The following is an 18,845-nucleotide window of genomic DNA, read 5'->3' on the forward strand; positions in this document are numbered from 1 at the left end:
AAAGTCTTTGATTCTAGTGGGATTTATTTATTTATTTATGAGTTTCAGTGAAGAAAAATACTAATATTAATTCAACTCTTCTTTCTGTCTTACAGATTAGAGGATGAATCAACCTCGGACAGTGAATTGTGGGGTAGCCAATCAGACCTCAGAGCGACTCCTCGCTCTGCATCACATCCTGACCTGTGTATCGTTGGACACGCCCTGCACAGGGACTGAAGAAGGCCAGTGGGATTACAGATTACGAGGCCTTACCGAGGATTTAAGTTGGTACTGTTTACTCCTTAAGGAAGCGAACATAAGACAATTCCATCCTCTCTGTTGTGGTAACACACATTCACAAGGTTGAGGAGTAATTTTCTATTCAGATTTTTTAACCTAAATTTGATAAAAGAAATTGATGTTTGCATCTAAGCATGGATGCTGAGTCACAAATTTGCTCGAGTTGATGTTTACAATATGCAACATGCACATTCTAGTGATAATTCGTGTTGCTCATCAGTGGATTCCTATGCAAATCCAAACACACAGATACAAAGAAACCTAAAAAACTCTTAATAAATCTTGAAACACTTCTTTCAGTGAATTTTTCTTTTTCATTTAGATTTTTGGAATGTTTTTCTTCTATGTTGTGACTTTCTGCAAGTTAATACACATTGAAAAAATATTATTCCTATGTTTTATATGCAATTGTAACTATGTAAAGCATGAAGTGTCCTTTTTTGTAAAATAATAAAAAAATTTTATCACGTTACCATTTACATTAATTGTGCCTTTTTCAGAATGATTATTCCTTTTTTGACATTGAAAAAAGATAAGCTAGACAAGACTGAATTGTGAGCGGGACTGTTGCCACAGAGTTACTCTGGGCTCCGATAGCAAACATCATGCTCCAATGTGACCACTGGAGCGAGAAGAACCTCCACTGCATACGATCAACGATCCGACCTCTGTGATCTGTTCTCTCTGGCGCTCTGAATCCCTTTTGTTGGGTTCAAATTTTCGCCAGACCTCGGAGATGAGTTTTTGCGAAGTTGGAGCTATTAACGACCTAAATTATAATAAATAGCAGGTTATTGCGTGAACCTATGTGAGTTTGGAGTTTCGCAAGGTATTTATTGTAGATGTATATTGGTTAACATTTGATGAGCTTAACCCAGCAAGGAGAAGTTAATTTGATCATTGTAAAACAAAGTCATACGGCTGCCTAATTGATACAATAAAGTTCATTAAAAAGAAAAATATGCGTGAATAAACATCTTTATTTTTTTGGAAACATAAGTACCTTAAGGGCTGCACGGTGGCGCAGTGGTTAGCGCTCTTGCCTCACAGCGAGAAGGCCCCGGTTCGACTCCCGGCTGGGACCTTTCTGTGTGGAGTTTGCATGTTCTCCCCGTGCATGCGTGGGTTTTCACTGGGGACTCCGGCTTCCTCCCACCGTCCAAAAACATGCTTCATAGGTTAATTGGTGACTCTAAATTACCCCTAGGTATAAATGTGAGAGTGAATGGGTGTGATTGAGGCCCTGCGACAGACTGGCGACCTGTCCAGGGTGTACCCCGCCTTCGCCCATCAGTAGCCGGGATGGGCTCCGGCACCCCCGCGACCCCGAAAGGGACACAGCGGTCAAAAGATGGATGGATGGATAAGTACCTTAAAAACCTTCAGGCAGTAATTATCAACCTGCGATTTTGCTGTTCTTTATATTCAACATTAACATGCTACATCGCATATCCTCTCATCATGAATTGGTGAGGAAGGCAAGCTTCTGTGAGAATTTGGTTAATTGTTTTTTCTACCAAATCCCCCTTGTCAGAGTGTGGCCTTCGGCTGAGCCACTTTCATGACAGATTCTCGTCTCGAAGCCACTTTTGTGTTTTGCCGACTGTACGCTTCGGGGCATTGTTGGTCTGGGAGGTCCTTCAGACTCGAGTGGATGTGATCTGAAGTGTTCTTCAAGTACTTCTTGTGTTTGCCTGCAGCTGCCTCCAAACAGGTTAAAACAAAGGTTCAACCAAGCCCCACTGCTTTTCTTTTTGTGTGAAGCCTTTAAGTTATAAAACGTGAAAATTGAGCAGAAATAAGGATTTAACCCCATTTAAACGTAAAGGAGTAAATTCAATTTCTTTAAAACTTTGAAAGCTCCTCTAGATTTGTAGCTTAAGTCTTTATTTAAACTCCCACTCAATTTTTTTTATTGTAAAATTGTTCCCAGTGATCTTTTAATCATGACTGTGCAGTTTTTAAAGCCTGTGTTGTTTTTTTAGGACATATATTCAGTAGGGCATCAGGAGCTCAAATTTGATTCTGGTTTGTGGGTAGAACTGCTGGTGCAAAGGTTAGCTCTTCTAATTTTCCCATAAGCTCTTTGTTTACACTCTCTCCTGCTAGCTTATAGCATCTTGCAAGCCCAAACTAGGCCCAAGCTAACATTAGCGTAGCCTTAAAATAGCTACCAATATCAGAGCTATCCAGCCGTACAATTTAGAGCCAGGTGTCAGCTCAGACGAGGAAAATAAAGACGTTGGTGGATCTAATTGTCTGCAGGTGGAAGATTTAGAATTCTAGTGAAGATGGGAGATAAAGTCGTGTCACAAATTCAAGGTTTTTTAAACCGTGGATGTTTGTCTGCTCCTCAACACAACATGTAAAAAAAAAAAAAATTAGAAATGCAGTTTTAATCTTAAATTATTATATATGTGTCTTCCATTATGAGAAAACAAAGTTAAAAACTGCAAAAACTTTATTTTTGTTGGAGTGGGTCTTAAATTTATCAGTAAAATTAAACAGAAACCCTAAGCTAAGCTATGTGTGGAGCTGTCTGCAATACTAATCTGATTAAAATAAATGATATTTCATGAGAAGACCTACCTCCTTAAACTATACAATAAACACTAAATCACTAAAATCTACTTAAAAAAACTGCGTCATTTTTAACTCCACTCCAAGATTAAAAAGGGACAAACTTTTTGCTGAATTATGAAGGAAGTGAAAGAAAAGAAAAATAGAACTCTGAAAAAAAATGGGTTCAAATTAAACCACTATAACCCAGAAATTTGTATTGCTCCAAAAAGTAACCCAAAATATTCCACAATGAATAATCCAAGAATTGGTTTGGAGAACTAACCCGTGTATAAAAAAAAATATTTAAGAAAATTATTAAAAAATTAAAATTAAATATAAAAAAAAATCAGTTTTATGAGGTTACCTATAAGAAAATAAGTCCAAAATATCTGAAAATGTGGGTCTACACATCCTTTTAAGTTAATGTCAGAGCTTGCAGTGACGCCTGTCTTCCACCAGAGGAGTATCTTGCCACATGAACTTCTCTCCTTGAGCACCCTGCAGAAGAATTCTCCTTTGAATTCATAAACCTTGATAAAATGCAAAAATAAAAAGGCTGTGCAGTCTTTCTATTTGCCATGGATAATGATATATCAGTGAATTCTCTAATGTTTTAAGTTGTGTGCAGAATGGGATTTGTGGGATCTGAAGCCAAATGCTCCATGTTCCAGATAGGAGAATGACTCAACATGATAAATCTGATCCACCCAAGTCTTCTCCTGCCATGAATACAAATGTGTGAACCACACACTCAATCCGTCTTTTCAAAATGAAGAGATGACAACTTAGTTTTAGCTTGTAGGTCTTCAAAGTTCATCTTAAAATTTATAAATGCTGTGTTGCTGATATGAAAATCATGTTTTTTTTAACACTACATGCACCAATAATCACATTGCACATATATATCAATAGTTTCTCACACTTTTTTTTACAAATGACATTTGATAGCATTATGTATTTACTTTTTTTACAGTCCTTTTGCTGATTTATTTCTAAACCTGTATTGACTCATGTGGCTATTTGCTAAATAACTGCAGTCACAAGGCAAAGGCAGCTGAAACAGTGAGTGGTAAGAGTCTAACAAATGCAAACTGACTGTGTGAATAATTCATCCGCCTTTGAATTGTTTTTCTTTAAAGGCTTATGCGGATGGGTTCTGCTTGGAAAATAGCAAGAGAAGCAAGAAAGAAAGAGAAAGAAAGAAAGAATTTTGAGTTTCAGAGCACCTTCAATGACCAATCATCAATACACAAAACAAATATTCACATCACAGTAAAGAACAGTCAAGGAAACTAATTCTAAAGCCTTAAAGAGTCTTTGCTAACAAAACATAGAACATTTCGTACAGCCCACATATAACCAAAAACATCAACCTGTCTGCCATAGCCATATCCCCCACCTTTCCTAAGCAGCAAGCATGCAGTATCCAACGATGGGATACCAAAACTGGCATTTAAACCGAGAACACTAAGCTGTCCTCAGTTTAAGGGCACCACACTGGCTGGAATGTCAATTAATCCCTGACTGCCTTCCTCAACCGGAAGGTAGAGGACTGTGGCCCTTAGCCAATGGTGACCAGACCAAAAGAAATCCACCAGTCTTCTGTATCATTGTAATGAGTCTGGGAGGAGTAGGCAACACCATCGTACTAAGCCAAAGTGTCGCATTAAGCAAATTATTGCCAATAAGAACTCTACCCTGGAAGGAAAGCCGAGGTAGCAGGAATTTCCATTCAGACAGTCTGCCACACATGGTCTCCGCTGCACTCTCCCAATTCTTTTGACAAAAAGTTTTTGTGTCCAAAAATATACCCAAACCTTTCATCCCTTCAGTCCCCCAGACAAGTTATGCCGTGTTATTAGTGCCTTCATTTTTAAATGTTTATTACAGTGTTGCTTTTGTTTGCAGATTTTGGCCCAGCGCCTCGTTGGGGATAAACAGGGGAACCCCCAAAACTATGACTCGCACCTGCAGGTACTCCCCGCCCACCGTCAAGCTGTTCGTAATCAGCTCCACAGCAACACTTTTTTCCTTCAGAAGCACAATCATTCCTTTGTTCAAGCAAGATACATAGGGCAGATGTTCATGGCACACCAGACCCACCACAACCAACAAGACCATCTCCACAGACAGCAGTGGGTTGGGCTGGACGTGGGTAGGACATAGGATAGGACATAGTCATAGACTTCAATTTAGAAATAAACAGCTAACACTGTCATTGTATTTGTCAGAATAACCATTTTTGCTCCGCTGCTTTGTTTTAAGATGTTTTAGATAATCCTAACAATAGTAATATAGTTTTCCATTGTATATTTTTCGTATTGCAAATAATTCCATTTTTAAACCAACCAATCAGATCTATGAGGCCAAATCAGGATCATTTTAAAGTGTATGAAAAACCAGATTGTAAATGGAAGAATGGTGGCTGAATTGACCTTGTTTGGTTGGGTCCAGAAAAGTAAGCCATTTTCTATGGGTGATGTCACACTTACTCAGTCCAGTTCTCATATAGAGTCAAAGGATAACAGTCACACATCACTTTTCTACTGAGCAGGACCCAAAGTACATGGAAAGACAAGCATGGCAATAGTCATAGGTCACTGCAGGTGCGTGCATATTCACCATGACATTTCTAGAGGAACAGAATTTGGACGGTCTGGTGGTTTATCGGAAATTGGTCACCAGGACCTTAAAGAGCACACCTGTTGCCGCTTTTGCTGAACAGGGGAGGAAGTGTGCATTTGTCAGCTGCACTTTCATGGTCCTGTGAACTTGAAGATTCCCAGCCTGTGATGTAATCTTTCCTGAAATGTGCACCTCCAAGGATGCAGGATAGACCAGATTTAAAGGAAGTAAGCAACAAAGCAAATAAAATGAAACATTATTGATAGAAAAGTATTTACAAAACATTGTTCGTCAGTATATATATATATATATATATATGTGTGTGTGTGTGTAATGTTTAAGGCAGAAACAAACCTATACATATGTATATATGGAACCTACACACACATATATATAATAAGAGCATTGATGCTTGACATGAAATGCCACTGTCATTCTTGTGGAGTCTTATAGTGCATTCACACCAAACGCAATTCACGCAGCGGAGGTGGTTAGTTTCAATTTTAAGTCAATGATACAGACGCGAATTGAGGTGATTCAAAGTCCTGCGGCACTATTGGAGCAATGAGCACGGCGCTAAGGTCTGGCAACACTCCTTTCGGCTGGACCTGAATTGCTTCCCTACACCTCTGGCTCCTCCCTAATGCTCCAACTCCAGAGCTACGCTGCAGAGGCATTTAAACCTTTAGTGGTGTCAGATGGTGTCATGTATTTTCGATTGGCGACTATTGATGACATCATCAAGTGGTAGTAACATGGGAATTCGAAGACACTTTCCAAATCTCTCCACTTGAAAGGAATAAATGTAGATATAAGGAGTAGCCGTAGGGGTAGGGAAACAATTCAGATTTGTTCTTACTTTTTATATCTTCACTGGAAAACTTTCAAATCCTCTGGGAAATGCTCCTCACACACCATAGATGCTACTCTCGGTTTGAAATCTACATTTGCATAAGTCTGTCAGACTGATTCTGAGACAGCTTTCTATTAGGTAACCGATGATCTATGACAGACCTCTGATCACCACAATCAGGAAATGGAAGGAAATAACTGCAGTGTGTTCATCTGTAGAATGAAAAATCAAGTTCGAACAGACATTTTTTTTCTCACAAAGAATGGCAAGAGAATGTATGCAGTTGTAATAAAAGATGTGAAATGCTGAAACCCCACTCCTATAGGAAGTGTGAAAATTGGTATTCTTCCTCTTTTGTTGTCAGACTAGAGATTTCTGAATGTCTAATGCAGTTTCTTTGGTTGTGAAACCAGAGGCACCTAACTTTAACATTATTATTTCAGGCTCCCCATGAAGATATCTAGACGTTTTCTATTAAAGAATCCAGTCACATGGGGCTACATATTTATCCACTGTTCATAGCTATTGTTCTGGGTGTGAATGGGCTTTTCATCTTTTTATTGTTTATCTCCCTCAATCCATTTTCAATCTTGATTCAAGCATTCTAGTCTCCAATACAGGTTAATTTCTTAATGAAATGACTTGGGTAAACTTAAAGATAACATAATGTTTCCTTTATATTTATTTTGCCAAAATATGTTTGCGCACAAAAAAAAAGCAATATATACTTTCATCATCATAACATTAATTTTAGAAAAAACTATTACTAGTTTTTACACGTTTCTATTATGGTGAACAGAAATAAATGTAAATTGTTTTGTTACTCGTTTGTGCTGTATATATTCATGCAAAATTTTCGATTTAATATTTATGGTGGATGATTCGATTTGGTTAATTTTGAACGATTCGATTCACTGACCTAAAATGGATCCAGGACATATTTATCCAAAACTTCCACCAGTGCGACTCAAAGATAAATACCTGGTACTGAGTACAAGTGGCTGAAATGAGTTTCCTTCAGAGGGTGGTTGGGAACCCCCTTAGAGACACGGTGAGAAGCTCGGATACAGAGGCTCGGAGTAGATTGGCTTCTGCTCCGCATTGAAATGAGCAGGTTGAAGTGGCTCAGGCATCTGATCCGGATGCCTCCTGGATGCCTCCCTGGAGAGGTTTTCGGGCATGTCACACTGGACGGTGGAAGACCCAGGACACGCTGGAGAGACTACGTCTCTTGGCTAGCCTGGGAACACCTCGGGTACCCCCAGAAGAGCTGGAGGAAGTGAACGGGGAGAGGGAAGTTTGGGCATATTTGCTTGGATTGCTGCCCCCGCGACCCGGTCCAGGATGAGCAGAAGAAGATGGATGGATAGGTTCCATTCAATTCTGCCTAAAACATTACACCCCCATATTTATATATATATATATATATATATATATATATATATATATATATATATATATATATTCATCCTCCTAAAGCTCACAGTGCTGTGGTAAAGTCATGTCAGCTACAATATAGAAGCACAATTAAAACTCAATGAACCAGGTAAGAGCCAAGAGTCACCTGGGAAGCTGAAGTTATGAGAGTTTATATAGGACAGATGAAGTTGAAGAAACGTAACAATAAAAAACTTGAATCCTCTTACAGTAATTGTAAAACTACTGGTGTAAAAGTAAAACATGCTAAACATTGGTAAATATGTTCTATTGCATTTTGAGTTTTTTTTTTGTCAATACTGTATTGCAACTAGGGATGTCCCGATCCGGTCATGTGATCGGATGTTCTATGTACGTTTTTAATGATAAAAGAAGGTTAATGAAATATATATCTAAGGGACAACACAAATCTGTTGATTCAATTTGTTTATGTTTTAAATGTGTTACAAAAGTATCGGATCGGGACTCGGTATCAGCAGATACTCAAAATCGAAGGACTCGGAATCGGATCGGGCCCAAAAAAACCTGATCGGGACATCCCTAATTGCAACTGTACAACTTATTACACTAACAAATATTCATTTAGCTTTTAAAACAGAAACATTTTTTGTAAAGACAAAGGCAGGAGGAAACTTTGAACAGTAGATTTGATCACGTATCAATACCCTTTTTAAAATTTTTTTTTACATTTTTTGACCATAAACGTTTATCAGTGGAGCCAAGAATGGAAACCAATCAACCTCTTTTAGTGCTGTCCACACTCAACACCCAACTGCTGTGTTATTTTTAGGCTTGTAGGGCTTGGTATTCACAAAGAAAAGGTAATTTATTTAAGCCTTGTATATACATTTTGGAAGCTTTTCTGGAATGCTTGTTGGCAATATTTGTATTGCATTATAGTTATCAGCACTAGTCATACCCTTTAGCCTCCATCCAAGATGCTTTATTTTTTTAAACTTTTTTTCAGTTCTTATTGTTAGCTTTAAGTGGATAATTACTTGGATGTGTAAAAAATATAAAAAAATTAATATGGTCATTATGGTCATAGACAGTCATTTTCACTGGCTCCTTACCTGCTAAGAAAAGGATCTATCACATAGCCAGAATACATAGATTTCTACCGGCTTTATGCACCAGATTCTTCCCTTTGTAGCATCTGTTATTGTAAATGTAAACCACCTTTTCAATTTCAACCCTCTATCTGCTTTAGATTCCATTCATTACCAAGTGTCTGACACCGAAGCAAATGCATTCAGTGCACAATGCCTCTCTTTATCCCTGCCTTTTATTTGCACAGCCTGACTCCTATGGCAGGTTCATAGTTGTTGCACTCCGTGGTCCGGTGGGGCCGAGGAAAAGCATGACCTGCCAGATGCCACGGATGCCTCTTATCACACCCTGCGTGTTCACAATGTTGGTCAGGACACGGCAGCTCCCTGATCATACTATGTGATAATCATTTGTGTCAACTGGCCATAACCCCAAGGTGAGCTCCAACTCGCCTGTGTCAATGCAGACGCAAAGATGTGGAACAAGGCTTAAACATGATCAAAGCGCAGAGGCAGGAACGTGACGAGCAAGCAGAGGCTTGTGCAAAGAAGCTTCAATGCCACATTAAACCCGTCTGTCTGAATCCGATGAGACATTTTTATCTTATAGGTCAGTGCCTTTGTGGGCTTTTGAGAAAGGAATTTTTTTGATGAAATAATAGCGTGAAGGTTTTACATGAAAATGATGCTGTGAATGCTGAAATAGCTCAAACGGTTGTAGCTGGAAATGCCTCCATCCACTACAGAAGACTCAAAGAATTGAACTTAAAGCACATCTGTTTGCAGAATCTGTCATAATGAACTGAAAAACAAACAAAAATACAAAACCAACTGGAGGGTGTTTCTTGACTTAGTTAAATGTGGCACACCTCTCTCGCAGTGAAAAGCCAACTGTGCAGCCTTTGTTTATCTGTAATCATTTTCATCCCACAGTGTCAGCGGGGAGTTGATTTTTCTGCATGCCAAAAATCCCAAGTAGCCATCTGGATTAACTCTCACTCAAATTTGTTCAATCACAAACAAAGGAGTGCTGAGAATTAGAGTTAACAGCAGAGAGGTGTCTGGGAGATTCCTTCCAGGCTCGGAGAATACTTCTGCAGCCAGAAACATCAAAGTCTTAACTTTGAAGCTACGTTCACACCGGGCTAAATAACGCATAATCAACTGACCAGTGTCAATAGAAAGTCTATGTAAATACGTGTAAATACACATTTTGGGCTTCTGCAGTCAAATCTCTCACATTCAACCATCACTACTCAAGTTTTTTAGTCCGATATTGGGCTTTAAGTACAAAGCGCACGGCTATTGAACATGCATTAAGCGTTAAACCAGTTGAACTTTGAACAATTTGGGACTCGGATTTGGTAGTTTGGACGTTTGGATAGTCTTCCTTTAAATTCACAAAAGTGCCAACAATTTGAGAATTGATAACGGAAGAGAAATTAATGATGACAGTTTGTATCTGGCCGGGTTCATCATATGACACCAAGGCTTTTTGTAAATCAGAATAAAGCTGTAACAGAAAAAGCCTGGATCGAGATTCACGAGATTTGCAGTGCTTGACATTTTGCAACTAGCCTCTTCCAGCTGTGAGTATAAGGTAGCAACAGTCTAGTGTGAACACCATGTACTAAAATCGTATTAGATCAGAATCAGAAGCAACTTTATTGCCAAGTATGGATAAGTATGAGGAATTTGTCTTGGTGATGATGGTTCCCAACGTGCACCAACACACCGAGGCAGCCATACGCGGCGCCAAGCACAGGAAACGAACAAATGCAATGCACACAAAAAACGCACAAAAAATGTACAACAAACAAACAACACAAATCTACATGCAAGCATGGGAGATCAACAAAGTCCAAAAGGAGCTCCTGGTGGTGGTTTCCACCCCTGCTTTTTCCTCAGTGGTTGTCATTGAAGGCGAGTGACGGGAGGACGAACTGGAGGACCGTTAAACTACCTACGGGATTTCAGCGGCCTGTTTGTCGTTGGCCTGGTTAAAGTTCAGCTTGCCGCCTCCTTTGTCCGCCGTCCCTTTTTGGTCACCGCGATCTGGCTGCCCACGCCACCGGTGACCGAACTCGAAGCCGATCCGGAGCTCCCCCACCTGGCAGCGTGGCAGGACGTCTGGGATCCTCTCGACCACAAACGTACCGGCCCCTTTGCGATCGGCCGGTCCGACTCTGAGGAAGGTGCACAGCTCCAGGGGCCCGAGGGCGGCCCGCTCTGGATCCGTCAGGTGGCTCCCGTCCGGGCTGCGGGCCGGGGCATTGGAAACGCGAATACAAGCCATCAGCGCTCTCAGTATTTCCAGAGTTGGGAGCAAAAAGTTGAAAAATAAATCCACCAGAGTCATTTGTTAAAGAACGCCCGTTTAGATCTTTCTTACACGTGCGTCACATGGCCATATATAACTCATAGTGTTCACACTTGACAAGGAAAGTGAGGCTCCTTCATCATTTTCTTTTTATACTGTTTACTCAACAGATTCTCATCCTCAAGTTCTCACAAACTGATGGCACACACTGACCTAGTACTGGTACCCCAACCCAGTACTGGTTCACATCCGGTACCGCATCTGGTGCCAGGCTAGAGTACTGGACTTCCCAGTTCCTGTTCGCGGCCTGGAGGTTGGGGACCTGTGATTTAAAGGGAACAGCCAGCACATCAAAAAATGATGAGTTGGAGACACCTAAAATGACAGAAAGTGATGTGGAGGGGGCCTTAACCAAACATCAACAAGTGGCGACTTGGGAGTGAGAATGTGTTGGTTTACTACAGTTGGAAGAGGCTTGGTAATGATGAAACTGTGCAAATCATGCTCAAGCTTTTACTTGAGCAGCTCTATGCTGATACGTAATTCAGGCGGGGCACAAACTGCAATTATGAATTTCTCCTCCATGATCAATTTTCAAACAGTTGGTGCTTCCGTGGATGAAAACGCACATCATTTCAAGTGCCACTGCAATTTAGAGTCCCTGATTGGTAAAAACCTGATTTCACTTTCAACATGAGTTCAGTGACATGTCTTGCATCTGAAGCCTGAAAATTTCTGTAAAAACTTGCATAGCGACATGTGAACGTGGAAGCTCAAAATGTTTAAGTTGCATAGACTTTCATTGCAAGTAGCTGCTTGAACCAAGAGGACCTGGTTGCAGACAATTGATGGCAGCTGAAAATCATAAGCCAAAAGTGGAAATTCCACAAGATTTCAGAGGTGTAGCCACTTTTATTAAAACTTGTAAACGTGAATTGGAGAAAAGCAGCTTTGATCCGATACATAATACTTTATATTAATACCGTGTTGCTTATCGGTGAAAAGCCTCTTTTAAATGTTGTTTAGCAGCACAAAGCCGCTTTACTCTGAAGATGAGCTAATTCACATTGATCGTGTAAGGAGTTACGGTATGTCAAAGAGCATTGTAAGTTTGACAGAAACACCTCAGGTGGTAAAGGGTAACCAAGCCCTAAATCTACTTTTTTTGTCTGTTGACTTCTATAAATGGGGCTTTCAACGTGCTGTCTGTTGGTCATTGTTAATTTTTTGACCAAATTACAATAAGCTTGATTCATTGTTGAAAATATAGTCAAAACCGTCTGTGTGCTGCCCCCTACAGGTTGAATCAATGTATTATATTTGAATTTCATGATTGGTCAAACCATTTAAGTCACACGCCATGATCTGCATCTCCAGTAATGATAACAGCCCTATTCCCAACCCCCACCCCTCTGACTAGATTTTTAAATTTTGGCTGTGGGTGGAGTCGGCCTCCAACTTCCCTGTTTGGTACCCTTTAAAGGCTCAACATTTCAAAAGCAAAAAACGTATCTCTTAGGGTCGCCAGTTATATTAGCCTTTTTCGACCAAATACAAGAGTATTTTTCTAACGGAATGTGTGGCCTGTTAGGTGGTGTCAGTTGATGCTCCGGCTGTAGACTTCCTTCCAGCTAATGATTTTCAGTCGGCATCTTGTCTGCAACCAGGTCCCTCTCACTGAAACGCACGTTGCAGAGGGCAGTGTGACCATAGCTTTAGTTTGGCTCTATTATCATAGGTTTCATTGACATTGCTCCACTGAGAACCCAACTGCACACTGACCAGTGGGTAGCACAACCTCCTTCCTCATGTCTGAGACTTTTAGGTATCTTAAAGACAAAACAAGTTCATTTCTACCCTTAATATTTAATGGTGTTACAAGCACTTTGACCCAGATTGTCTTAATATTTTCCATTCTTCACGTTTGATAGAACCTGTCATGTATCGATTCACCATGCATTCATCCGTGTATCCTCCTATGAGCTTAATAATAAGTAATTGTATTACAAAGTGATTAGACCAACTTAAATGAACTCAATGAAAGACACGTTCATCAAAAGCATTGCTGCTGAAGTAGGCGCCATAAATTCTAATCATGCATTAAATGTAATTGCTTTAACTACTCGGGGTACTTAGTTTGTTATGAATTATTCCATAAAGATGAATCAAAGCATCCACTGTCGCTGCTGACCTTTGAAGCTTAAAACTTGGTTAAACTGCTAATAAAAGCCCACGAAAAGTCTGATCTCATAAACAGCGCACTGTAGTCGCACAAAAAGAACCTGACAAAAACAAGCACGGCAATAGAGAAAACTTGGAGAAATGTTTTACTGTAATAAATGGCTTTATCGCTTAAAAGAACATGACATATGCAAAAAAATCTCAAGAGGCATTTTTATGCTGTTTGCATACAGCCTCTCTTTCATGTGCAATTGTAGATCAACTCTCTTTGTTGCGTTATCTCTGTGCCTGCGGGGTTTAGCACGCTTTCATCTCTTAACAATGTTGCTCACTCCAAGTCTCGGATGTTAATTTTTGCTGATTGCTTGCTTGGGAACATTCAGTCTGGTTACCCCTTGTGTTGGTACTTATGTAAATGACTTAATAATTAGATTACTTTCCTTCAGGTATCAGAGGAAAGCTGAGACAATGACAGCTGGGACTGTACACTAATTGTTGTGGGTGAAGGAGAACTGAGGAATATTTCAAGAAAGCATCCCAATTGTATTGTGGTTGACTAGTTTGGTTGAACAGATATTGTTTTTTAAAAACAGATTCAATTTAAGAAACGTAAAAATTTAAAGTTGATCACTTTAAGTATTAAAAATGTAACGTTCAAGCATGTTTTTTCTTATTCAAATAGTTTTTTTCCCCCTTTTAGACTAACCCGGTGATCAATCGGACAGCCTGGGTTTGTTAAATGAAGTGTTTCAGACAGGAGGAGACAAGATCATAAACAACAAACAATGTTAAGTGAAGCCTCAGTGCACATTGGCCATTTAGAAAGGCTGAACTAACAGATCAAGCCTCTTTGTGAACCAGGGAGTACACACAGCACGCAACGGTGACAGTCCGACACTTGCAAGGAATCCAATTAGCATTACACGCAAGAAAGAGCTGCATTTCAGATGATTAATTTGTATTTGGCGCCTCTGATTTGAAGAAGTAAAAGACTGTAACACATGCAAGGACTGTTGTCCATATAGGGCAGAAGGTTGAATGAATGAATGAATGAATGAAATGGTTTATTTCAAGCAATCAGGTCATAATACATACATAACATATCACTTAATAAATCACAAGTTGATCACTTGAAAGGGAGTGGAAGGAAGCGAACTTATATAATCCCACCCCGACTCGACCATTTTCTCTACATGAATTATCAATATCCGGTTCAGGACTTAATATCAAATATTAATAAAATCAGGCTATTAAGGATCATTGAAATCATTAATGTCATCAAGTTTCAAAGCATCCACGACAAATCATTTATATTAATCAGTAAAGAAAAGTAATACCATAGTGATTGTAAACTTTTCAGTAATCATTACTGCATATTACATAAACAGTAATCTAATATTCTCTTAGAAAAAAAGACACTTTGTGCATGAATTATGATAATACAAAAATAATTAAATCATCTTCATTTGCTAATGCAGTAAAGGTCAAGATATTCTCGTAAAAAGAAGACAATTAGTGCAGATTGTATTAATCAAATAATTATTATTAAAAAAATATAAAAATAAAAATTTAAAAAAAGTAAAAAAAAGTAAAAATTACCTTCATTAGTTTATGGAGAAAGAAAAAATCAAAATATTCTAATAAAAAAAAATACAATTAGTGCAGATTGTTTTCATTAAAATCATTATCATAAAAAAAATAAGTTGAAAAGAAAAGGATAAAAAATTACAAAATAAAATAAAAATTTTTTTTTTTTTTAATCAGAATCAGTGCTACATCACTGCTTAGGAACAAGTTTAAGGCCACGTAACGGTTCTTCTTCGGTACGTGCCTTTTCTTGACGGAAATCTTCCACGCATCCTCCTCTCCAGGAGATCTTGGCGATTATCTCGTTGTTCGTTACGTGCCTTTTCTTGACGGAAATCTTCCACGATTTGGAGCAGTGGTGTTAGCTTAGCTTCGAGCGCCAGCAGAGCTTCAAGCTTAGCATCACGCAGAAGAGAAGGGGTTAGCCGAGACTGGATGTCGGCTAACGCGGTTTTAACCTCTGCCAGATCAGCTTCAAGATTTTTCTTCGGTGCCATGTCAACTCTCCTCGTTGCGGTAGTTGTTGCTGTAGCTTGGTGATTAAAGTCGCTTTTAGGCAACTTTTAGGCAACTTTAAAAAACTTTAAGTTAAGGAGAGCTGGAGACACACGTCTGCTCGTGACCCGGAACCGGAAAAAAAAGTAATATTTTTTTGGCTTATTCTTTAATTTTCTTCATCATAGCAGTTTACATTAAATATTTTCATGCTCCTAGTTTGTTGGCTATTTACTTCTTAACCATTTAGTATCAGAGCTGTTGCAAGTGACAGCTAAATAATGCACATACTTTGAGCTTCTGTAACCCTTCAACTTTTTACACAACTGACTTAATGCCAACGGGTTCTGACATGGAGAATAGTCTCTGGTTCCCCAAAGTGGGGCCCGTGGGCCACCAAAGGCTATCGTTTGGCTCACCAAGTTGTGGCTGTGGAAGCCGTGGAGTGTTTAGTTAAAACATATTATTCATTTCCCACTGATTCTCTATTATGTTCCAAAACTCTAGAGCTGTAATATACTTTCAGCCTCCAGGTGGCGCTGTTGGCACTGTCTTTACCTTTACCACAAGTGAGTCATCCTGGTTTTTTTTAATGATATTTCTTATTTTATCCATTTATTTCATGACGTGCCAAAAAAATATTGTATTTGGCCCGCGGAGTGGGATCCCATTTAGATTTTGACCTGTAGAGCAAAAAAGTTTGGGCACCCGTGATTACTATGTTGAAATGCAGCACTTAAAAGTGCCAGTTGATTTACGTTGTGTCAGCACGTCACTAAAGTGTCATTTATCAGCATAAAGCTGCTTCTCTCTGCTTAAGAATTCAATTGTGTAAATGGTTGAAGAGCTACGGTAATTCAAGGGACATCAACATGGAAACAAAAGCTCTGGTGTTAAAGGGTTAAATCCTTTTGTTTTTGCTATTTTTGCTCCCTACATGGTACTGATTTTCAGCCTCACTGCCCACTCTGACACTATGTTGATCTGTTCGAACACTTTTTTGCTCAGTTTTACTCCTTCATTAGATTACTTTTTTTAAATTATTTTTTTATTGTCAACTGAATTCTGAACATTCTGACCATTTATGGAAGTTCTACTTCCATAATGTTTTCATGCGTTTTTGAACCTGTAGTGGTCTTATTTTTTATGTTGATCTTAATCCTTGATGTTGCCTGTATGTTTAAACCTTCATGACTGATAGCCTATGCATTTCCAAAAAGATCTTTTTTTTTTTTTGCCCCAACTATCTGATCCTGTTTCATTGTACTATGTCATGAACCAGATATCTTACTTTATGTGCTTAACTGTGTTTCTGGTCTTTAACGTTGCCTAAAAAAAACTATGTCTTGCCTTGTTTGGCCGACCCCGGTGTCTGCTAGTGTTTTACTCAAGCTACGTTCAGACCGCCCTTGGCAAGGCGCATTCAAGCAATCAAGGTTCAAAACTCTTGTGTTCACATTTTACTGCACGTTTTTATGACATTTTTTGGGAATGCGGATTGAAAGTTAAACCAGGTCAAAGTTGGACAAGTCAGGGACTCGAATTTATTAATGGCATTTCATTCACAGAAGTACCAACTGTTTGAAAATTGGTCATGAAGGAGAAAATAATAATTGTGGTTTTTGTCTGGACAGAATTCTACGACACCAAGTCTTTTATATATCAGAAAAGAGCTGTAAAAGAAAGAGCAAAATTCACCAGATTTGCACTGCTTTGAGATTTCACACTTACCCTCTTCCAACTGTAGGTGGCAGACATGCACTGGTAAACAGTAGAAAAGGAAGAAGAAGCCCCTCCCTGCTTGTCAAGTGTGAACATCATTGGCTAAACACACATTCAAGTAAAGTATGTGTGTCAAGCTTCTGGGCCTGAAGTTCTGCTTCACTGACTGTCAGGCAAACCTCTCCTTCGCATTAAACCTCTTCAGGGCCTACTTTAATTTATCCCTAGCACATATCATTAAAAATCTGTCCTTTTGTGATCGTTCCACATCTTACACCAATTTCTTGCATAGGTTCTTTAGCCTGAAGCTATCACTAATCACAGGGGACCATCTCCCTAATCAACAGCTCTCAGCCTGCAAAGATTACTGGTTTTTACTTATGTTTTTTAAAACTACAATCATCCATCAGGGTATAAACATCCCCGTTCATTTTGGAAGACATACTCCAATCTTTACCTTAAAGTGGATAGTAGTACTGGGCAGATCGATCCAAAATATCCAAAGTATCGATCTCAAGTTGGTATCGGATTGATACCAACCCGCAGATATCGATATTTCTACTTTTGTTTGAAACTTTTCGGTTTCAGTCAAAAATGACTCAGCTGAGTCACAAATAAATCAAACATTTTCATTTATTTTTGCATCATAGTTACTTGTTTCTTTTGGTTTGTAGACTGTTTTGAATTGATGTCTTCACTTTTTATTTAATTTCAAGATTTTTCTATTTTAATTAACCATTTTCTATTTAACAGAAAATATTGTCCTAGTTCTGTTTTTATGTGTATCAAATAATTAAAAAATGGAAACTTACAATAAACCAATCACAACGATTGAAAACCATTGAGATTTTGAGGTTTATGTCTCATACGAAAAATATCGATATTGGTACTGATATCAGCGACATTGACCGGTATCGGATTGATACCCAAACACTCAGTATCGCCCAGCTCTAGTGACTTAAAACTTTCCTCCCTGATAAAACTTACACTAAATGTTAGTTACCCTGCCACAGGCATTGACTGCTGGGGATTTTTTGTGATACATTTTCCCCATTCATGCATATGAGGAAATGTCAGTTTCTGTAACTGTTCTTCCTTCTGTCTTGTAAGTGATTCACTATTTGTTTCCTTTCTGTTCTTTCATCGTCCCGGTTACGTCCTTTTTTTTATTCCCATATTTTTTTTTTTTTCTGTTTATGTGTTTCTGAAAAATTAAGATAATTTGTCAGTTTAAACATTTGCAAAGGACAAAGGACGGCTTCAAAAGCCTGCTACCTCTCCTTGTGTCCCATCAGCTTTCAGCAACCTGATTTCCTAAACGTCCTAAACTGGATCAGGGTAACATATTTAAGAAACTTAAAAAAGGAAAAAAATTAAATCCCTCCAAGAGAAATTTTGTGAAGCTAACACTTCTTATTTCTTTTAAAAAGAGACAGAGATAAACAAAAGACTAATTTTAATGTGTTATTTACAAAATTATGTTTTTATCATTGGAATCTCATGAACGTGGAAAGCTACTGTTTAACAGGAGAGCTCCATATATCAGTCTGAACAGGAAATAGCAGACCTGGGCATGTAAATGAGAGTTCTAGAGAACATCCGAGAAAGACACTCAATACGTGACTGAGCTCAGTCTGTTGCCAGGAGGAACTGCTGATGGGCGAGAACAAAGTTTGATGAAAGAGACTGTCGTGTTGCACAGATCTTTAGTGAGACAAAGTTCCCTTTGCTG

The 18,845-nt window shown here is 38.9% G+C and overlaps 1 protein-coding gene across 1 annotated transcript in view; it reads left to right on the plus strand.

The window, feature by feature from the left end:
* Positions 1 to 621, plus strand: part of pcare1 (photoreceptor cilium actin regulator 1) — a gene marked incomplete in the record, with an annotated part of 4,333 nt that extends 3,712 nt beyond the window's left edge. Inside the window, 1 exon segment of the mRNA XM_036210004.1 lies at positions 106 to 621. Coding sequence (XP_036065897.1) covers positions 106 to 219 — 114 coding nt within the window.
* Positions 622 to 18,845: the final 18,224 nt, after the last annotated feature.

Source organism: Oryzias melastigma, linkage group LG22, assembly GCF_002922805.2.
Source record: "Oryzias melastigma strain HK-1 linkage group LG22, ASM292280v2, whole genome shotgun sequence".
Lineage (NCBI taxonomy): Eukaryota > Metazoa > Chordata > Actinopteri > Beloniformes > Adrianichthyidae > Oryzias > Oryzias melastigma.